The sequence below is a fragment of the Chiroxiphia lanceolata genome, chromosome 18 (genome assembly GCF_009829145.1).
Source record: "Chiroxiphia lanceolata isolate bChiLan1 chromosome 18, bChiLan1.pri, whole genome shotgun sequence".
NCBI lineage: Eukaryota > Metazoa > Chordata > Aves > Passeriformes > Pipridae > Chiroxiphia > Chiroxiphia lanceolata.
In genome coordinates, this window is record NC_045654.1 from 9,157,661 (window position 1) to 9,174,135 (window position 16,475).

The 16,475-nt window shown below is 44.6% G+C and overlaps 1 protein-coding gene and 2 long non-coding RNA genes across 4 annotated transcripts in view; 1 reads left to right on the top strand and 2 right to left on the bottom strand.

Moving 5' to 3' along the window:
* Positions 1-342: 342 nt before the first annotated feature.
* Positions 343-6,591, bottom strand: LOC116795590. Its single transcript, XR_004360096.1, has 4 exons — positions 6,391-6,591; positions 5,250-5,374; positions 2,011-2,104; positions 343-1,545 (listed from the first exon to the last, which is right to left on the bottom strand). It is a non-coding gene; the product is annotated as an uncharacterized LOC116795590 (long non-coding RNA).
* A 3,222-nt stretch (positions 6,592-9,813) lies between these two features.
* LOC116795589 lies at positions 9,814-12,860 on the bottom strand. Its single transcript, XR_004360095.1, has 2 exons — positions 12,449-12,860; positions 9,814-10,173 (listed from the first exon to the last, which is right to left on the bottom strand). It is a non-coding gene; the product is annotated as an uncharacterized LOC116795589 (long non-coding RNA).
* Positions 12,861-13,166: 306 nt separating this feature from the next.
* IFT81 (intraflagellar transport 81) overlaps positions 13,167-16,475 on the top strand; it is a 45,342-nt gene continuing 42,033 nt past the window's right edge. For both annotated transcript variants that reach the window (XM_032705708.1, XM_032705709.1), the window contains exons 1-3: positions 13,167-13,440; positions 14,241-14,344; positions 15,408-15,588. In XM_032705708.1, coding sequence (XP_032561599.1) covers positions 13,297-13,440; positions 14,241-14,344; positions 15,408-15,588 — 429 coding nt within the window. In that variant the 5' untranslated portion in view covers positions 13,167-13,296. The remainder of the gene's footprint in view (positions 13,441-14,240; positions 14,345-15,407; positions 15,589-16,475) is intronic.

Consider the following 16,475-nt stretch of genomic DNA (forward strand, 5'->3'; position numbering starts at 1 on the left):
AGCTCAGGGCAAGGACCAGGCACCTGCCTCCAAAAGAGAGCAGAGCATATTGAAGACCATCACCCTCCCATCCACAAGGAGCAAATCCTTTATTTATTCTCTTGCAAAATTAAATTTTGCTATAAAAGCAGGGATCTGCCCCCTAATTCATGCACCTTCCACCTGGTGCTGAGATACCCAACACAGTGCTTATATTAGAAACACCACCATAACCCTCATCAGAACAAGTAATGAATAGAGCTGACAAAGTAGCAGTGGGAATTTCAGGGAGTACAAAACAATTAAAGAGCTTTAGGTAAGCTATATATTGGTAAAATGCTTTTTTTTTTTATAAAAAGTCAAAACCGAAAGGACCAAAAAAAGCGGGGAAAGGGTAAGGAAGAACTTTGATGCAAATGTGAGAAGAGATCAAAATCACAGTCTTGGGTGAATATTCAGTGTAATTATTTTCAAAAGGAGAATTGGTTCATATGCTAGAACAGAAATGCATTAATGCCTACGGTAATATTTTCCCACTCTAGATATGTAAGATGCTGCAATATGAATGTTAACACAATTGATGAAGATATAAATACAGCTGGCATAATCTGCCAGCAATATATCTTCAAATACATGTGGGAAATGGAAATGGCAAACTGCTGGGTTAGCTCAGAGAGAACAAAGCTTTGCTGAAAGGAGTGCAGAACATACCTGTTACAATTCTTTTCACCTTGGTTCTACAAAAATAGAACACGCCTAAATATAACAAAAATAGAGAATGGAAAAAGTGTTGGAGCACAGATTAATCTACCCTGAGTTCGCTGCTCCTCGGCTGTACTCTGACCTCACACATCATAGCACAGAGCTACTCTCACAAGTTCAGGAGGAGGAGGTGTAGGAAGCAAGGCCTGCTTGAAGGTGAGAACAAACAGTCCAACATTACAATTCCAATGAGTGTGAATGAAATGCCCAAAAATATTACACAAAGAGGGTAAAAGTCCTTTTCATGTAATTCCTGAGTTCAAGCTAAAAAGAACAATACAAAGAGAAGAGCTAGGCTTTTCAGAAGATGCTTTGTCTGTGTCACTGGGACCATCTAAAATGAGTGTGTTTAATCTGGTCAGACCATGAGGCCTTCAGTGATGAGTTAGGAAACTTGTTCTGTGGCCTCTGTCTAGAACCTCTTGATCCAGGGCTGCAGAAAGCTGGGGAGGGTGGGGCAGAAAAATGCTCAGCACCACATTTCCAAGTGATTCCTCTTTTGGGCTTCCTTCCTTAGGGTTGTGCTTTGAGGCGACTCTTGGCTTTCTTCAGGGTGCGACCAGACAGCACCAGCTGCTGAAACCAGCAGGAGGTTGTGATGTGCTGCCCTTTTTTCCTTCAGCAAGAGCTGTTCGTGGTACTTCTGTGTTGGCTGGCATTTGCCACAACAGCACCACTTTTGGCAGCCTGGTGAAGAGGCCCCTTCTTTCTGGGTTGCCCCAGCTCATATTCTTCATAATCAGGGTTCTTGCTGGGCTGGCTGGTGCAGCAGCTGCCAGCATCACAAAATTTCACAGGGTGGCTCTGCAACAACAATTCCCAACATAAGGGAAACAGCCCTTGCTGCTTCATCCAACCACAAGGAGATTTTTCAACAGAGATCCTCACTATTGGGTTTTTTAGTTTGACACAGCACAATAGGGATAGTGACGATAGATCAGCAGATCTGGAGGAGGATTGTCTTTCTGGGTTGCCATCACCCACCCGAGTGAAACCAAATCGACACCTCACGAGTTGTTTGAACACCGACGCACTCCTGCGGGCACACACCCACCACAGGAAAGCAGCAATTTTTAATTGACTCCAGAAAGTACAGCCTCTGGTCACAGGACTTATTACCTTGAAGTGGACAATAGGAATCTAGTTTTAGCTCCTCAGAATCTAATCTGGAAATATGGGTGGGTGGCAGAAACCCAGATCAGTTTGGGATGACACCCCCAGTTCTCTCTTCTGAATGGAGGGTCCCAGAGGTTAAGTGTCTGTCTTTACCTCAACAATACTGTCTTGAGGGTGCTGCAAATTCACTTTTAGAACTTTCTTTATCAAGGTAACATGTGGCTCATCAACATAGGACACGCATCACCTGTGCAGCATTAAAAATGAGCATTGTCAGCTGGCATAAATTACTTGGAGAACTGAAGACAAACACAGCATAGATCTTCCTCCTCCAGCCCTTTCAGCCTTCTGAAACGAAGGTGCTGAGCCCAGCTTGATGAAGGGAATTTGCCAGGTATCTGACCTGGCAATCTAAACTAAATTAACACATATAGAGAGATTTAAACAAATTAATAATCCAACTAATGTCCAATGAGTGTTTTGCTGTCTCATTTCAAATTGGAATCCAAAGCTGCAGAAAGAAGCTCAATTGCAGGTAAAGCAGATAGAAAACCCCAACAAGGACATGTGGGGAGTTAGCAAACACAAGAGTGCCCATGCTCTGAAGGTTTTAATATCATGTTATCCAGGACCAACTCTGAACTCCTGAGCACACTTCGGCATTCTTTGATCAGTAAAGAGTGACAAGAATCACAAGAGCCTTTCCTACTTTCCAGTTTCTTATTCTATCACAAACTCTCCTGATACACAGCTCACATCAGCTTATGGATCAATAAGCAGTCACAGAGCATGGAACAAAGAGATCTTTTAAATCTGACAATGGAAAGCTGGCAGTGCAGACAAAAATCATTACATTAAACTGTAAGACATACTAAACCACACAGTGGTATTAATATCCAATCTCTGATAACAACACTCAGATGCCTTCTGTCTCAGACATATTGTGGGGACTCAAAGTGCTTTATTGTTCTTGACTGGTTTACTTGAGTGATCTCTAAGTCCTTTTCTCCTTCATTTAGATAAATAATCTGAATGGGAATTTGCTTAGCTGAAGAGACAGAAGGTCAGTTCCAAGGGTGGCAGATATTCATAGATGACTCTGTCATTGCTATTCAAAATTTGTTCTATAGTTGGTTGCCTATTCGAGTACTAAAAGAGGAAAGTGTTTAAGAGGATATATCTGGTGTAAAAGCCATCAGCTCAGCCCTCTGCTTGCTGCCATCTCCAGGTCCTCATTCAGATTGTAGAGATCTAAATTCATTTTCCTCCTTCCTTTCTCTTTGGGTTCAGTCCCTGTCGTTCTGCTTTGCCATCTTGATGCCAACAAACCAGACCAAAGCAAGCTTTTAAGTGATTCCACTCTCTCCTGCACATCCTACTGCAAGCTAAGTTTGGCAGACTCCAAGTGCCTTTAATCAGAGTTCCCAAGATCATGCGATCATTTGCTTCCCGTTCACCACAATCTGATTTGTATGCTCTGAAGGCAGTGAGTCACTCAGAAAAACACACTGGGATGTGTTCTGCTTTCTCCTTGCTTTGCACAGACATGAAATGCCCATTTTCCTGTGCTGAACGGTTCCACGGTCTGTGGCCAGGATGTGTTTTAGTGGCCAGCTCAGCCTCTGACACCTGCAGGTCAGTTAGGTTTTGTTTGAGAGTTTCCCTAACTCTTTCCAGGATCAGAGGTTTTTCCTAGCCCTCGGGATAGAGGTTATTTTACATCTACTCTTGGTGGCATAGAAGCTCTGTGACAGCTTTGTGCTCAGAGCTGACCTTTTTACCTGTGTAAACTGAACACTTTCACCTTATGATTTGAATTGCACATCTGTTTTGCTATAGTGATTTTACCCCAGTAGAAACCAGTATAGCTGAATACAGTTCTGTTGTCCATTGCATGAGAGAAACAGTTATTCTGGGAGGCTCTGTTCCCAAGCTTTCCTTATTTCTCTTAGTTCCTGAAGGATTAATAAGGCTAAAATATTATTCAAACTTGCCATTTGTCTCTCATACAGATACAGCCCTGAATGCACAACCTTTTTGAGTAAAGAATGCCAATTTACACTTTTTTTTTTCTTCCAGAGCACTACTACTCACTCTTCAGAGAGCACTGAGGAATGTTTGCACTTACATGGTGGAATTAAATTTTGGGAAGTGAACATTGTTCTTTATTAGCACAGTGAAATCTTCAGAACTCCTCAGAACAGCTGGCCTAAAACATCAAATTAACTAACTTCTTTTACTTAAATACATCAGTTAATGTTATGCTACTTTACTATTACCTGGAAAGCTGTCAGTGGGAAGAATATGTTGCTAAGAATAACACTGAAATACAGGGAGTTAGGTGGCTCAGGGGAGCAAGAAAGACATGAGTGGTTTTCTTAGTTTTAGGTATAAATTGTTCTCTTTATTGCACTTGTTTGTGTGGGCCAAGCCTAACCAGAGTCTGTACATAGAGCTGAAGTGGGAATTCAGGAGGCTTCTGATGGAAATCTTGCTATAGAATAGTAGTAAGAATTTACACCATTTGGCAGCTGCTGGTTTCTGCCCCATAAATTGGCAGTTTCACTGCTGTCCCCACAGACAGGTGGCCATTTACACCAGAGCTGCACAGGTAAGAGTGTAAGAATGAGCCATAGGCTTGATCAGGAGTATTTTTATTTCCATCAAGACAGCCATTCCAAGGGGGAAACCCAACCTTCAGAGCAGTCATCCTCGTAAAGGATAGTGCTCCTAAGAAGGGAATATTCTTCCTATCGTATTTTGAGCAATGCCTCTGCATCAGAGGTCTGTGATGACAAGCAGCACATTAGCTGGATGATGTGCAGCTCCCATGAGGGACTTCTCATGAGTGTCCTCTAAACCAGGCCAATGAATGAGACTTAATTGCAAACCAAAGACACGACTTTTGTGGATGTTACCTGGACACGAAAGTCACTGATGAGTTTCACTGTATAATAGTTCAGACATTATTAATGTAAGTTAATGTTTAAAGAACTAAAAATGAATGAACCTATAATGTGAAACTGTCCATCATTAATCCACTGGGAAGCATCTGGAATCTGATCCAAAACTCTTCTGAAAAAGGTGTTGTTGAAAAAGGTCCTTCAGCCAACTAATCCAACAACTGTGCCCTGCCTCAGGCAGAAGTGAACAATCCAAACTAGAGGAACCTCCTTGCCAACATGCAATGGCTTTGTTCTGCTCCTGCCATAACTAAGAGGAAGGAAAAGGAGGCCTCTTGTAGAGACCTTTCAAAGGAACTTGGACAATAAAGACAATCATGGGTGTAACCAAAGCCCAACATTGCTACCTTGGTATCTCAACCACATGGCAAAGCTTCCTGGCTCTGACCTTGGTCTTATGTATTGTTCTGGTAGAAAATAAACACTCACCTTTGCTTTTTAGTGATTCCTCCTTTTTTTTTCCTTGCCAATGGAACTTGTGAAGGAACGTTATAGATCAGAACCAAACCTCTCTCCCATTATTTTTGGTGCCTGGTAGTGACCGACTCCTGGCACTTTAGAGAAGGTTAGGAAACAAGACAGAATGTGTCAACTGTGAGATGTAATTAAAAGCAAAATTCCCAGTGTAGCATCCGCAGCAGAGCCCACGCAGTGTGACATTTCAGAATGACTGGCAGTCACTGAAACTTTATAAAAAACCCCTAGGATTTCATTAACTCAGGAAGCTCATGCATATCTTTCCCGGATGCTGTATGAACAATTGCAGCCTTCCTGTTGTTCGACAAAACCTTTTTCAGATCATAACTCTGTCCACAGGAGAAGGGAATGGAAATTGCTTTAAAGTGCTGAAAAACCTCAGCAGAAGGAGCTGTAGGAGGCCTTGTGGGCTCTGGAGGGGACCTGAAACTGGAGAAACTGCTCAGTGTCTGCAGAAAACCCCAAATTAGGAAGAAGATGAGATATATATACATAGAAAAATGTGTATCTTTTATATATGGTGCGCATGTGCTTGCATCTTTTAAAAGCAATGAATTAATAAAAGTCCTAAATGACCTAGTTTCTTACACACATATTTAAAAGCCAGTCGAGAAGAGCTAAAATTGATTATCACTTGCTCTCTTAGAGTATAATTTCCATAATTTCAGTTGAAATCAAATATTTCATAAATTTTTTTGATGCTTTTTGTATTTGTATTGTAGGGTCATGGGGGTACAAAAAAAGATGGCTATGAGGCCCTTCCACCCTACTCTCTAGGTCACAGCAGCATTTTTCCATGGAGTCTTTTTCCTAGAGTTTTCTTATCTCACTGTTTCAGATTGTAAGCACTGAGGTTCTCACCATCTACCTGGAGAGGATGAAGAGACTGTTCTTGGGCCTGAGGTGGATCCCCCAGCCTTCAGCAGAGAGCACAGCCAGCCCGCCTGCCCCACTGGGAGGAGGAAGGAACCTCAGTGTGATAAATGAACCCACAAAGAACCTCTACACCACAGAGCCCTCCCTCAGCCTTGCAGGAGAAAACCCCATGTTAGGGAACTTTTCTGATTTCAGAGCCTGATTACGCCTCTCTTACGTCGATGCATTTTCCTTGACATTTGAATTAATGAGCCAAATGTCTCTGGTGAATTCAAGATGAGCCTGAGACACCTAAAAGTGTTTCTATGGCAGCTGCATGATGATACCAACTGGGGACTGTGCCTTCACAGAGCAGGACAGGTTGGTACAAGTCAATTATTCCGGTATTATAATGAGTGTTTAACAGTATGGCTAAGAAGGAAATAGCTGGTTTACATACCAGAGATCTATTAGTGCTTAGGCAAAGGGATCACCCTAAAATTTCATGACTTTGTCAAAGTAAATCTTTCTTTGACCCAAAAAAATGCAGATATCTCTTTCACTTAGGGAGGTTTTCCATGGATTCCACAGGGCCCCATTGACCTCACTGGTTTTTAAGAGTTGCATTATAATTCAGACATCTTCCTGTTTGAATTCTTGTAAATAAACAAGCTCTTACTCTAGAGTTTTTCGCCAGTTAGAGACAATTTCAACCTGTCAGTGGATTCCTCCTCAAATGTAAGATAGAAAGCTTGACATTTCAGATTGTTGCAGCTTTCTATAGGAGGAAGCTGTAGAAAGAACTACCCAAACCACGGTCCTGCCACACCTCATCAGTCCTTACTTAGCCCTTTGCCTGGGTCAACAGTGCTTGTCATTGTTTTGGCTAAGGGTGAAGTAATTTCCTTCACAGTTTTATATGAAATGTCATGTCTGGGTCTGGTGATAGATTGAGAAACCAACAGTTTCTGCCCAGAAGTTTAATTCAACAATGCGAGCAAATTAAACAAGGATATAAAGGTGGGCAGAAAACTGGAATTCTGAATAGGACTGACATTAAATAAAGACTTGCCTGCAGTGGGACAGTGTATTCTGCTGTATCCCAGATCCTGCTGGTTGTGTGAGCCACTCCCTTCCTACTGGTGTGAATTGAACTGAACTGAACTTCATCCTCTCCTGTTAGAATCTGTAAGTGATGACTATACAACTGGCCAGAAGGACAAATAAGCCCATAAAAATATAACATATCAGCTTCTTTGTATCACTCTTGGATAAAATGCACCGCAAGATAAAAGTCAGATGGACATTTTCAAGTAGTTGAAAGAACTTTTGGGTAAGGTGCATCAGCTGGACCAAACTCTGCCTTGGTTTCACGTTTGCAACTTTTGACTTTGTCCAAAAGAAGTGAATTGATGTAGCAAGAATAGAATTTCTATTTTCCCATCTCAAATGATACAGACAACATGAGGTGACATCCTGACCCTTCAGATGCCACTGGTGAAGCGCCAATTAACTGCAACAGGGCTTGATGTCATCCAAAAACCTTCACCCATGCTGCATGGCTGTGTACCTAGACTTTGACATTTTCTGTCACCAGTGGTGGTGTCCTCTCCATGTTTTTCTTTAAAAGAGCTTAAAATACATAGTTAACTTTTCAGAGTGACTATTTTTGTGTCTCTCTCCTTCAAAAACCTTGGCCTAACATTTTCGCTTTCTCATGAATTGAATGTGTTAAGGAGGAAGGACAGCTCTGTTTTCAAGCTGACAGGAATGTCATCCAGCTCCTCTAACTCATAAAAGCACTGTCAACTTTGAAAAACTATTGTATGTTCAGAAGGTACTTTCCACACTACATAAAAGTGATATAAAAGGTTTGCTTTGAAAAACAAGCCACAAGCACTTGCACCATGTCAGGTTAACAACAGACTTTTCTGGAGGGTGATAAAATAGGATCTGAAGAACAGATAGAGAGCAGAACAGAAATACAAAGTGACTGCTCAATGCTCCTTTATTTATATCCTCTGTTATAACAGCTTTTCAGCCTTTTCCTTTGGGAGAACAGTGTTTTGGGATAACAATGTTGTTGGAAAGTGGCAGTGGGAACCCAGCTCTGAGCAGCAGTAGGTGGGTATGGAACCTTAGGAAGGCAACTTGAATTTCCTGCAGACTTGATTGTTTGTGTGATTGGGATCAGTGTGCTCAATGTCCTGGCCTGCTGCCCTCCCAGGAGAATGAAACCAACTTCATGAACCTCGGCAGACTTTGTTCAGCAAACACTTATCACTGAGAACAGCCCTAGCTTGGCAGCACAGAGGAAAATTTGCCCTTTAGAGGCAATCAGTTATTGCATATTCCTAAAACATCTTATTGTTCTTGGAATCTACTGCAAGGGGTGACTTGCCATTTCATCTGACCTTGAACAGGGACTCTACAGAGCAGGCTCTAATCTCAGAAACACTGGTGTAAATCTGAGATTAATCAGTGGAGTTATTTTGGATTTTTCAGGCAAGAAACAAAAGCAGACAGCATGGCAAGAAACAAAACCACGAGTGTTTTTTAGAGGACACTTAGTTAACTCTGTCCAAGCAACTCCACCTTGTTAGATAACATCCTATGCCACTCTCCCACCTTAGAGTTCCCACAACCACATCCATCCTCCAAGATGGTCTAACACCAGATCAATGGTCTCGTTTGCTGCCATGGTACCATCTCTCCTCGGTACTATCAGACATTGCCAGTCTGAAGAAACACTGGGACAACTGAGGTTAAATGGATGTAAGCCAGGGGCCCACTGACCTCCTTCTGGGCCTGACTCTACCACCCAACACTTCACACCAATGCAAAGCAGGTATAATGCTCTTCTGGACTGGGCAGATGCACACAACACCCACTTCACAGGGGTGGCAGTGGGGTGACAGTGGCAAAGCAAACTCTGGGGTCATCGATGGCCACAGAGATCTCCAACTTCTTATCTCCCATTGCATGGGACACCATCCTATTTGGTCTTAGATTGGTTTTGCATCAGGTCTTGGGATTAAAAGGGAGTGATGAAGTCACTACTCCTCTCAGCAGAGCCAATACATGGCACATCCTTTGCCTGTGGCCTCTCTCACTCCACAGAGCCACGGACAAGCCAGAGCTGGACACTGTGCTCCATGCCAACTATTGGCATCTGGCCCAGGGGGTCAAGGCAAGGTGTGAAGCCACCATCTGACACTGTACACACAGGAGGAGGGGCTGCAAAGATGCAGAGCTGTCAAGGTGGAACCTGTAAATCCCAGGCTCAGAGCCTGAAAGACACAAGTTTGGGACAGAATCCATTTGACTCAGATTAAAAGGACCAGGGGCCTCTCTCTTGCAACAGAAGACTCACATGAAGGCACAAAATACCCTACAAACCAGATCTAGCATTTTTCTTCCAATCCTTCTGTATTTTAGATCACCTACAGCTGTAGTCATGACAAAACATTCAAAACCAAACAAGCTTTTTGGCTGTTGCTATTGTCTTAAATGCTTCAGCTCATAGGAACAAGCTGTGTTCTGCACAAACAGGCTTCGTTTTTTGAGCCATCATTGATCCCTCCTTAGGCTTTAGCTGACCACAGTATAGCTGCAAGTGGGTACCAGAAACAGACCTGGGATGCATTTAGGTATCAAAACAACCACAAAGAAATGAATTTCATTATAACACAACCAGACCTATGTGTACATACACACAGCACAGTGTTTATAATAAAAGAGACAAACAGGAGGGCTCAGATTGCATAAGCAAAGCAGAAGTGTTGTCTTCTCTTCATAAATGCTCTTGTTTTTACATTAACATCCCCCCTCTGTTTGGGATCTGACCTCAGCAGCTCGGCCGGACGTGTTCATCTCTTTCCCATGATGTTCCCATATAAGGTGATCTCTCTGGCCCTGGAGCAGGATTTTCATTTGCTCAGGTTTCGTCCCGCTCTGATTTGCTGGTCTCTGTGGTCGAGCTCTCTCACAGCTCTGCTCTGCAGCTTCCACACAGCAGTGGCTGTAAAAGGAGGAGAAAGGCAAGAGGGAGCAATGAGGCAGGTCTGGAGAGCTCTGGGTAGTTCATTTGCAGGCTCTGTTCTCTTTCTGCCACACATTGCCTCTGCAATGAGCAGCTCCCATAAGCCTTTCCCAAGCAATATAAAACCTAAACTCTGTCCAGAGAGCGAGGTGGAACTATAGGGCTGAATAGTTGTAATAACTCTCATGTCATTAGGAAACTTTGCTTCAAAACCTGTATCACTCTCTGCACAAACTAACTTGGGAATGTGGAAAATGATCACAGAATTATAGAACAAATATGGTGGAACACTGGCCCTCAATCTGTAGGACCTGACCCAGATACCACATCCCCAAACTAACATAACTTAAGACAAGTTAAGCATCAAACAAATATCTCAGCTGCTTCCTGTAATATTTACTCAAGGCTGCACTGAGAGCTTATAATCTCTTTTATGTCTGTGAAGATTCTCTTGTGATAAAGAGGTCAAGGCACTGAGCTAAGCCTTGATTTTTTTTTTTTTAAGCAGTAATTCTTAATATTCAGACACCACTGCAGACTGTAAATATGAAGCAGAGGAGAGGCAGCCTGGGGGAGCAAAATGGCTCTTGGGGCTGCTCGTATGAAGAGCACAAAACTGTTGGAGGAAAGAACTGTGACAACCTAAAACTTAAAGGATGACACAGGATCTCTCACACCTTCCACAAGTTGGAAAGTCCCACAAAACTGGGCTCCAATGTATGAGTTTGCTCCTGCCTTCAGTCACTTGAGCTTTCCAACAGGTCAACAAGCTGGTTGTTGACCAGTCCACTTTTAGCTCAGCCAGTCCACTTTTAATGATCTCTGGTCATGGAGGTCTCCTTCCCCAGAGTCAGAACAATCAGACTTTATGGGTTTCCACCTCACCATCTTTTTTACTTCTTATCTTGGCATTTTCTAAAGTTTTCGTACATCCTTCCTCTTCTTTATCTGTTGCTTCTTTAACGTTAGAGAGATATGAGAAGAGGGGAACAGTCCTTTTAGTGTGGGGACTGAAATAATCTAGTAGAGAGGAAGCTCTCAGAGCAGCATCATCCCACTTTACCCAGCACAGACCCCTCTCCATCCTCAACACCACAGGCACAATCTCTCCCCTCTGAAGAAAAGCTGTATAATGGTATTTACAGAAACAGTGTTTCTCGAGGATTAAGTGGTGGTGGACCCACAGGCAATACTCCCTATGACCCATTAACTCAGTCTACACGGAGCAGGTTTGGCCCCAGCGCCTCCAGCAGAAATACCATTTTCATTTGCTCTCTCTGTGTCCTACATGCTCAAAATACTCACCAGAGAAAACTGTAATTGATACCAGGAGAGCATGACAAGGGAAAGTAGATCTCTTCTGGGAACTTGTAGGTAAATACGATTCCTAAAGGTCAGTATATGGACTGACAGAACAAAGGAAACATGATCTGGTTTTAAAGTTCAAAACCAGGAGTCAAGAGGCCTGGATTATGTTCCTGGCTCTCCTACAGCTTTCATGAACAACCACAAGTCACCCATCCATCCCTTCTGTGATTGTTTAACCGGTTAAAAGCTTGGACACCAATGCAGTGTCACTGCTCAGCCTTCCCATGAAGAAGGGGATTACATTTGTTTAAATCATTTTATGAAGTGCTTTCTGTTTCTCAGAAGGAAAAAAGAGCTCATCCAAGATAGTCACAGTGCTTAGAATTGCAAAATATTACAGTTATGCTCCTTACCGAGTCAAATCCTGCAGTGATTTACAACCTGTGCATTTCAATTGGCACCAATTTAACATGACTCACTGCGTATTTTAATCCGTCATCTGGGGATTTGCATGGGATTCTGAGACTATCCAAGAACCTAATTGCAACAGCAGAGAGGCTCCAAAATCCACCTATTTCAGGTCTAAGCACAGCTTTTGAAGGATCTGCAAGAAAAATCTTGCAGATTGAGAGATTTCATGAACAAGTTTCACTTTAATATATATCTGTTTTGGATTGTTTGGTGTTTTTGGAGCTGCTGTCCCTGTTTCAGGTTTATGCACTACATATTTATGGGTACTTCGAGGCAGGAAACTGATGTCCAACCCCGAGGACATACATTTGCCGTTTTCCCCAGGGTGAAGCCTGGCGCGGGACTGGCGTTCCCATCCCACACGGATCCTCTGCACACCTTTCCATTTCAAAGGAGTGAAGCAACATTCACCTGACACCCACACCAGCCACGCTCGACGCCCCTTTGTGCTGTCAGAGCCTGCCAGAAACCTTACTTGGGTAACTGCAGCAATCTGTTTGTGCATCTCCTACACACGCCACAACCACCTCCCTCGGGAGGAGCCGCAGAGCCAAGTTTATCCCGCGGAGGGTGAATCTCGGACCTGTTCCTGTCGTTCCTCGCACTTGTGCCGTGACGGAGCCGCAAGGGAGCCTTTCCCTGTGCCGTGTCCGGCCCAGAGCCCCCACAGCGACCTCGGCCGCGGCCCCTGCACGTTCGCGGCGGGGAGGAGACGGGACGGGACTGAGAGGGAAGGGCTGCCCGGGGCACACCGCGAGGCCACTGGGAGGGCTTCCTCGGGCTGCGGCGCCTGCGAGGGCAGCGAACCACGCGAGGAGCGAGCACGAACCCGAAACCCGCCGGGAGAGCCCGGAAGGACCTGCTGGGTCCCGCCCCGGTGGGTCCCGCCCCGACACACCCACACTCGCCCCGCCCGGACCACACCCCGGACACGCTCCCACAGACAGAGCGCTCCCCTCACGGCCTGACCACGCCCCCTCACAACCCAACCACGCCCATCCAGAGCTAGACCACGCCCACACACACTCAGGCCACGCCCCCTCACAGATCAACCCCGTTCCGTCACAGTCTGGCCCCGCCCTCTCATATCAAACCCCGCCCCCTCCCCGCCCGGCGCGGTCCCGGTTCCCGCCGCTCCGCCGTGGCATCGGAAGTGACGTCAGCGCCGTATCCCGGCAACCATCTCCGCGGTACCGGGAGGCTCCACCGGGGCCTCATCGCCGGGCCCGGCCCGGGCCCCCCGGCCCCCCCCGCCCCCGGGGCCCAGCTCACCGCCCCCACACCCGCCGTGTGTCCTCTGCGGGTGCCCCCCGGGACACCGCCATGGGTGACCAAATGCAGTTCATTGTCGAGAAGCTCAATCAGGAGCCCTTCAGGAAGAACTACAACTTAATCTCGTTTGACTCCCTGGAGTCGGTGCAGCTGCTGCAGCTGCTCAATGATGTTCTGGGCGAGATTGACCCGAAGGTAAGGGGGGCGCTCAGAGCTGCTCGCACCTCTTGCAGTGGGTTTGACGCCGAAATGTGCTTTTCTTTGGGTCTGGCTCAGTGTAATCCCGTAGCGTGCTTGGTTTTTCTAAACAGCTTGTGTGGATCTTCCTGGGAATAAATGTGCCTGGCAAGAATCCTTCCTGTCAATACATCTGAGTGTATAAAAATATTTGCAAAGCAGCAGATGTTCCCTGGGGCGGGAACTGGATCCCTGTCCCCAGAGTGATCACTGGATGTTTTCCCTGTAAAATTCAGGATACAGATGTTGGTTCATACTGAGAAACTTCATGTTCTTAGGGCAAAGTCAGGCTGTGCCCTGCACACACACATGTCCACACATCTGGGGCACGGATACCTGTGCCTTGGAGTGCCAGGATGCCCGAATTCCTTCTTGGATGTGTTCAGAGTGTCTGCATAGATGATTCCTGTCAGCAGGGAGAATGGTAATTTAGGATGAATTTACCTGAATACGCATGTTGGAGGAAATTAGGAGAGAACTGAAGTTTGGTGATAAAAGGGATGTTCTGTGCAGAGTGTCTCACTATCATTTGATAAAGTAATAAAGTCAATTCTTTTAGTGTTGCCAGTTAATTGATACCACTTGGACAAAGAAGTATATAATAATTGTAATTATTTATAGTTAACAATATAATTATAATAATTAGCAAATTATTATAAAATAAGTAATGTCATAATTACAATATTTAGTAATATTATGATATAATAATTATTATTACCTATAATTCATTAATTAAATAATTTCTACAAACTGTTTAGCATGCTGTTGACATTAGAGAGGAGCTGCCAGAACAAACAGCTAAAAGAATGCTGAGTCTCCTTGGAATTCTCAAATACAAACCTCCAGGGAATGTGTCAGACCTGTGAGTATCCTTTTACCTGCAAACACCATGAAAACGTTGTTTGCTGCTCATGTGGTAGTGACCTTTAGTTCAGGTGAGAGCTGTTCCCGTGTCCTTGTGGAGGTTGGGATGGGATCCCAGGTGTGGTCTCACAGGTTGGGATGGGATCCCAGGTGCGGTGCCGGAGCTGTTGCCGTATCCCTGTGGATGCTGGATGTGGTGCCAGGTGCGGTCCCGGAGCTGTTGCCGTGTCCCTGTGGATGCGGGATGTAGTGCCAGGTGCGGTGCCACACCTGGGCAGGTGCAGTGGCGGGCGCTGCCGGCAGAGGGCACTGCCCGCCCGGCCCGGCCCGGCCCCGCAGCGCCCGAGGCGGGAGCGACTCACCTGCGCCAGGTGATCCCCAAGCCCCGCGCCCCGCCCACCCTGCCGGCATTCCCCGAGACTGCCGCAGGGATCCGGGAGTCGTCCCTCCTGGCTTTTTTTAGAGCCTTATGGGGGTTTTATCTGGCTCAAGGGAGCAGAATGGGGGTTCGAAATTGCAAACTGCCATCATAGAATCCCAGAACGGTTTGGATTGGGAGGGATCTTAAAAACCATAAAACCATCTAGTCCAACCCGCTGCCATGGGCAGGAACACCTCCCACTAGACCAGGTTGCTCCAAGCTCCATCCAACCTGGCTTGAACACTTCCAGGGATGGGGCACCCACAGCTTCTCTGGGCAACCTTCTCTGAGCGTCCCCACCCTCATATGGAAGGATTTCTTCCCAACATCCCACCTAACCCTACTCTCTGTCAGTGGAAAGCCATTCCCCTTTGTCCTGTCACTCCAGGCCCTTGTAAATGGTCTCTCTCCATCTTTCCTGTCAGCTCCTTCAGATTCTTCTCACCCCGGAGCCTTCTCTCCTCCAGGCTGAACAATCCCAATCCTCTCAGCCTCATCATGAGCATTTTCTCTTTTAACAGCATTAAGAAAAGCATTAGTCAAGTGGAGAAGGAGCATCAAAACATTGCAAATTCTTTGTTCCAAGCCAGCATTCCTTAGTTTGAGATTTTTTGGTGTTTTCTCTGTCATTGTCACACAGAAGTGCTTTTCGCCAGGGGTTGGTCACTGGGAGCAAACCTGTCATTCATCCTCTCTTACACTGGCTTCTGCAGAGGACCAATGAACTCAAGAAAAGAGCTTACCTGGCACGTTTCTTAGTGAAACTGGAAGTGCCAGCAGAGTTTCTCCAGGATGATACTGTGGCTGACATCAACAAACAGGTACCATTTTTCTTGAGCGCCAACGTTTCACATGAATTAAAGTGCTGGTGGGAGGAGGGATGAAAGAATCTGGGAGTAATGTTGGCATCGAGGATGAGCAAAGATTCATAATAAGAAATAGATGTCTTGACTACTTTCCTTCCAATAACCCTGAATTTGGAAATTAATAGGCAGTATTGAATTAAAAGGCTTTCAGCCCATTAAGTACTGGGTGCCAGATCGTGTCCAGAGCCATGTTGCCCTAAACAGATTTTTATTTCTTAATTTTTTAACATCTTTTTTTCTTATGAACTATGACATTTATGTTTTTAACTGTAAATTACCACTTCAAAGCAGTCTAGAAAATGCTGTCACCAAAAGCCAATGTCTCCTAATTGTCAATTGATTGTATTTGGTAGTCATGATTGTCAATTGATAGTATCTAATGCTTAATATTTGTATTAGCCTTATTCTGCTTTTGCTTCAACCATTTATTTTTTTGTGAATAAGTAAAAGATTTCTCTTTTCTGTGCTGACATTCCTACTTATTATGTTCCCACTTCTTTTGTGAGCATTGAATGTTGATTTTAGATAGTCAGACTGGGTGGGTTTGAATTGTAAAACTTCAAGTGAACCAAAGTTATGGGTTTATATCTGTGTTATCTGAGGTACATATTTACTTAAATTTTTTTTATCCAGTTTTCTGTGACTTTTGTTTTATGAAACCACAGTGGTTTTTAGTGTTTGTAACAGGTAACTTGATTTGTTAACTGTGCACCAGCAAAGCTGAACAGTCTGACTGAAGCTTGACCAAGCCTTTTGTTTTTTTGTTACCTCTAACAATATTGGATGTATAACTTGGGATAACACAGCAGAAGTAGTAAAGAGAGAAAGCAATTCAGATTGTA